The 6,000-nt window shown below is 44.6% G+C and overlaps 1 protein-coding gene across 7 annotated transcripts in view; it reads left to right on the top strand.

The window, feature by feature from the left end:
- Positions 1–1,417: 1,417 nt before the first annotated feature.
- The window catches only part of WDR20 (WD repeat domain 20), a 48,126-nt gene continuing 43,543 nt past the window's right edge, over positions 1,418–6,000 (top strand). For 3 of the 7 annotated variants that reach the window (XR_006165919.1, XR_006165918.1, XM_042799228.1), the window contains exon 1: positions 1,428–1,729. Coding sequence is in view for 5 of the 7 variants with exons in the window: in XM_042799228.1 (XP_042655162.1) it covers positions 1,466–1,729 (264 nt within the window). In the remaining 2 variants the exon portion in view is untranslated. Of the gene's footprint in view, positions 1,730–6,000 lie in introns of all 7 variants that reach the window. The other 4 variants (XM_042799232.1, XM_042799234.1, XM_042799233.1 and 1 more) reach the window with 4 other exon arrangements.

Here is a 6,000-nt window from a genome sequence, read left to right as displayed (position 1 = left end):
TATGTTTCAGAAATGGCTCTCATGAGGTCGGATGAGAACTGCTGCTGTTGAAGGAAGCAGCAGCAGCAGCAGCTAGTCACAGTCAAGAAAGAAGACAGCAGGACAAGCCCTTTGGTAGCAGCCACATTACAGCAACATAGCTACAGCATGAACCTGGCTTAGAAAGTGTGGTTTTTATTGTGAATATGAGATGATCTAACTCTGTGCTGCTTATCTTCCCCTAGTTGCACATTCCCAAATCCTTTCTTATTTTGACTCTGGCAATTCTGTGGAGTTGGATCAGCCTGATTGCTGATCAACAGTTTGCTGCCCTGAGAACCCGTAATTTCTTTGTGTGTATCACTTTTCAAGTGGATCTGACTCACCCTTTGGTTGCATGATTACTAGAACTGATGCAAGGGAGGTAATGGAAATATGTACCTGAAGATAGAGGAGAGGTCAAAGCCCTTTTTTACAGTTAGAGATCAGTCTTAGATTAGCTTGAATCAATCATCAGGCTGTAGTTAGACAAACTTTAAGCTGAAACTGATGCCAAAAGAAACAGTCCTGCTCCCTGCCCAGTGAAAACAATCCTTTCCAACCCTCTGCTACTTCCTTCTGACATTGATCTGGTTCCCAGCTGGTTATATAGTCGCATGACAATCAGAACAACGAAGTGAGTTATCTGACAACCAGTTTTTCAGGTTAACATTTCAGGTCAACTCCCCAGCCTGGCCCTGCGTGCAGCTGGCAGTGAACTGGTGCCGAGCTGGGCTGATCGTGGCACCGTCTCCTTCAGGGCAGTGTGGCCTTGACCTGAAGGGTCAAAAGTACAGCTGCACACTTGTATTTGCTGCCTCTTAACTGACACGGCTCCCCGGGACTCTCCCAGCAGGATTTAGCACGTCTGACCAGGCTTTTGGGAGCTGGCAGTAACCTGTGCACAGAGCTGGCCCGGGCCAACGCAACCGAGCCTGTGAGCGTCGCCAGGGTGGTGGCACCTCATTTTGGCTGTCCCGTGCTGGAGGCTCTCACCTGGGAGACATGACCCCTACAAAAGGGCGCTGCCCCAGCACACACCGCTCCAATTCGAGGGCAGACGCCCACATGCTGAGGCGACGGGTCCCTGTGGGCTCGAAAACCCGAAACCTCTCCTCACACCCCCCCCAGCCGGAGCCCGACCCCCTTCTCTCCCCGTCCCCTCCACCGCTCGCCCTGCAGCACTTCCCGCCTCCTCCCGTCCCTATGTTGAGCGCCACCCCACCCTTTCCCCCGCAGGCCCCGCCCCTGCCCACCAGGCCCCGCCCCCGCCCGGTCCCGCCCACAGGTCAGCAGCCCCGGCGCATGCGCAGACGCGCCGTAAACAGGCGCCGCCGCTCCTCCCCCTTACGCCGTTTGCGTGGCCGCCTCCGCGCAGGGCTGCGCGAGCGCCGGCGGCGGCGGCGGCTGCGCAGTGGCGCCACATCCGGGCACTGGGGCAGGATGAATGCTCCTTTCCAAGATGGCGGCGGAGGGAGGAGGGAAGGAGATGAACGAGATTAAGACCCAGTTCACCACCCGGGAGGGGCTGTACAAGCTGCTGAGCCACTCGGAGTACAGCCGGCCGAACCGGGTGCCCTTCAATTCGCAGGGCTCCAACCCGGTCCGCGTTTCCTTCGTCAACGTCAACGACCAGAGCGGCAACGGGGACCGGCTCTGCTTCAATGTGGGCCGGGAGCTCTACTTCTACATCTACAAGGGGGTCCGCAAGGTACCGGGGCGCCGTTGCTGGGCTGGGAGGGGGAGGTGGCGGGGGTTCCGCCCGCCGAGAGCGCGCTGGCTGCCGGTGGGGGTGTGGGAGCCCCGCGGCGGGGGGCTGCGCTGTGGGCGGGGGGCAGAGGCCGCCGCGCCGGACTGCCTCTCCTTCGTCGCCCCCCGTTTACCGCCCCCCCCCCCCCCGCCGCCCTGCCTCCGGCGGCCTTGCGGCTGGCGGCTTCTCGGTTTGTGGCCCAGGCTTCGGCCGCCCTCCCGATTAACTGGGCTGGGGAGGGGGCGCGTAGGCCTGGGCTGGAGGGCTGCGTGAGGGACCGGCACTGGCTCCGTGCGAGCGCGCTGCGTCAGATACGGTGTCACCGGCGGCAGGGGTGTGGAGGGGGGCCCGTGGGAGGGACGCGATCCGTTGGGCCCTCCTCGGCGTGCAGGAATGAGGGGTGGCTTTCCATTGTCAGGGCAACCCTGGGCCTCCTTTACCGGCTCCTTCAGGTTTGAGTTTGCTGGACACTAGTGCCTGTTGTGATTGTGGTGGTGTCAGGTCCCTGCTTCCAGGATCTTTCCAGCTTTGGCTGAATGGCTACAGTATTCACTGTAATTTTAGGTCTTTATAATGACTTTGAAGTATGGACAGATTTTAGGAATGTTTCTAAACGGGGCCAGTGCAATGATCTGAGTTTTAAATGTCAGATAATTAACATGGAGAAAGTTGCTTTTACAGGGAAGAACCATTGATACAATTGAGAGAGACTCCTTACCTGTAATTATTTAATGCAGGACTACTAACACTGCATGCATTTGATCTCTCAGGTCACCATATTTATGAACAAATCCTTTATACTTGTCCTTGATTTTATGGGATTTAGGGCAGAATTCTGAATCTATCATGTTGAGTGAACATGTGTCACTTCTAATATATGTAAACACAGATACAATGATTGTCAACTTTCTATTTCATGTTTCAAAAAGTGGGTGTTCGTTGTCATATATGTACTTGGGACTCAGCTGTCATAATGTGAGTACCTTGAAATCTTCCTGCTTTTAGTCCACTGTTCAACATGGGATGAAGGTGCAGAGAACTAGTGTCTAGTGATGTACACAGGGCTGTACAGGGAGCCTGTAGATGAGCAAGGAATTGTACCTAAATCTACTGTGTCCTAAGCTAGTGCCCATATCACTCCTCTGCTGTATAAAAAGTAAGCACCAACCGGAGAATAAAACCTATGTGGATATCTGTTGACTGTGATTTAACAGGTCTGATATATCCTATATAATTATATGGAAAAGTGTGTGTATGGATTTTAGTTTCACCCTTTAATGAATTTTAATAATCTAGTTATGTTTTAAATAATACTTGGACAATAGTTTCTTCAAGCACGCAGTGAGTGTTTTGTATCAAACAGTATTTGCTATTTATAAGCAGCTGCTATCTTTACTATTTACAAGGTATTGTGGGTGGCAATGTCTCTGAAAATCTGTATCCTAAATTATTACTATGTTTGGATTCTGATATCTTATGTTCATTTTTTCCTTACAAAGTGACTGCAGAATTCTCTCACTCAGATTACAGAGCAGGCCTTCATGTAGTTTAGTAATGGTACATGTGATTCTTGCAAGTTGTCTTAGTCATCTCTTGCCACACTTCTGAAAAATAAAAATCTAAAGCCTGGAACTTCATTGAAAATAGGGAACTGGTTAACTTTTTCAAATTATAAAAATTGCTTTGAGATATATATATATATTTTAAGATGCTAAAAGCTGCTAGCGTGATACACAGTAAATGTGAAAATTTTAGTTTATCAGATTGTTAATTTGTGAGCTTTGAGACCTACCTGTTTCAGTGTTAAGTACTTTTTTTTTTCTCCGAGTAGTGCAAGACATGCATTGTTAGAACAGAATTCATTTAAAAAACGTTGTTAATTTAAAATACACTCTATATGTAGAATACATTAACTTTAGTAAAGTGAACCTAGAGAAAGAGCTGAAATAGATTGAAACACACTTAAGCAAAATGCTTTAAAAGAGAATGGAGAAAATGGCCTGTCTTAAACTTGTAATGCTTGCTTCTTTGGAATTTATTTTGAAACTATTAAATTGGAAGTCATCGTTTTGTCTGTGCAACAAAGTTGACATAAGAATAGGCTGATAGTCTTTTAACTGATTATTTGAGCTTTTCAGAATCAAAAGTTAGATCTCATGGCTATCATAAAAGGGAGAGAGAGTTACTGTTACTTAAACTGACAGTATGTAATTCTGCCTTAAACTGGACAGACTATCAAACTCCACATGCCTTCCTGTTCTTGGGGGGGAGAGGGACTTTATCTCTTGAAGACCAACGTATTTGTGATCCTCTGTATATTAGAGATGCTAATCAATTAAGTTTTAATTGTTAGTGCATAATTATTTAAGTATCCTTTACAAAAATTTCTCTAATTACTCTAAGACTATAATTTTAATTTTGGCTAAGTCATATTAGAATGTGAGACTGAGTTGAATTTAGTGAAGCTGTGTATATATCAATCAGGTAGCTATGATTTTGTATTTTTTTCTCCCTCTTTTTTTTTTTTTTTTTTTTTTTTTTTTTTTTTTTAAGGTCTGCTTCTTTTCTTGCTAAGAAAATGCTGTATTTTTGCTAAAATAAGTGAAAGAACCACCAGGACTTTATTTTAAGTAACTGTGTCTGTTAGATACTGAGATAATTTTTGCATCAGTAATCCATTGCAGATCAGTACACATTAAGTAAGAGTCACACTTAAGCCATGAATGACAATAAATAATATTGTATTGAGTCAAAGATAATACTTGAAAGGATATTTCTTGAAATCAATGATGCTAAACTTTTTTCTTTTAGTTTCCCTTAAATCTTAAATAGATTGCATCTGCTACATGTAGTTCGTAAGTCATCTCTTTAAGTAGACTGCCAATGTATATGTTCTGTTTAGGATATTTAACTTATATAAAGAAAAAATATTACCAGGCATGTTTCTTTAACCTTGATCCTTCTTCCAAGAAACTTGATTGAAAAGTTATGTCTGGTGTCCAGGACAGTGGTGTGGAGATTGGAGTACTAACAGGCAATAATAGTTTGGTAGGGACACGAGAGAGTTTTGGACAGCATTTCAAGATGTCTTTAGATACTCTTTAAAACAAAAAGGTATTTTCTACCAACTTTTTTCTTCACCTTTTTGAAAAGGAAGTTGAGTTTTTACTGTTTCATGTTTTCATGTTACCAGTAAACTTTACCATTACTGTGTCATAGAAAGCACATCAATGATGAGCCAGTGCATTGTTGTTTTTATAATGAAACTTATGCAGCTCTCTTTGTGTTAATAAGGCAATGCAGGCTTCCAGAAAACTGCTGCTTTCTGATTTGGATCCACTGCAAAAAAGAAATGCACCTATAGTATAGTAAGGAGAAATTAAGCTGTGATGGCATGAGATGTGGTTTCTTATGTAAGTATATAATTATTCTCAACTGCAGTGAGTGTCAGTGAGATTTCCCTTTCAGTCCTTAATTTTGGCTTTAAGGTTAGATATGTACAGTGATCTCATGTTAAACAGAAGAGTTAAATTTTCATGAACTCAACTGTTCTAGTGAGAGATGAAAATCACGGTCTAGCAGTATAGTATCCACTTGGCAGTGTGCTCCTATCTCCTTGCTGTCTTTGGCAGTGCTCAACCTCTGGTTGAACTAGTTCAGCTTGCTAAACCAGCAGCCAAGTATTTTCTGTTTTTCTGGGCAGATTTTCTCTTGAACCCATTCATCTTGGGGCTGGATTTTTAGCAGACACAGTGAGAGCAGAGAAAGGGTAGGAGGAGGGGAGGGAACAAACCTACCCCCTTCAGTGGCCTGGGCTGTCAGATCAGATCCACTGCCTTATGAGGTGTTTCCTCAACAAAGCATTTACTTCAGGCTTAAGTCAGAGTGATCTGTTCTTGGGGGATTGTTGACTTAATTTGGATTAAGAGAATTATAGGTGTTACAGGAAGCCTTTTTTATGATTTTAGGCATTTGCTTCTTCATGGAGTAGGGTTATAAGATAATAATTAAAAAATTATTGCTCAGACTATGATGCATTAATGCTGTGGATGGGATGCCTTTTCCTGCAGCCTCAAATCAGGAGTGGGGGCTGTTACTTGATTTTTGCTTAGGAGACAGTGTTGGGATACATAAATATGGTTTGTGGCTAGCTTTGCAAAATGATTTATTGGTTGATTCATTAGGCTGGAAAAGGAGAGCTCTATCTCATCTTCTATGCCTTAGGAATGTCT

This window comes from Tyto alba, unplaced genomic scaffold (genome assembly GCF_018691265.1).
Source record: "Tyto alba isolate M040663 unplaced genomic scaffold, T.alba_DEE_v4.0 Super-Scaffold_29, whole genome shotgun sequence".
In the NCBI taxonomy this organism is placed as follows: Eukaryota; Metazoa; Chordata; class Aves; order Strigiformes; family Tytonidae; genus Tyto; species Tyto alba.
This window is presented reverse-complemented; position numbering and strand designations above follow the sequence as displayed.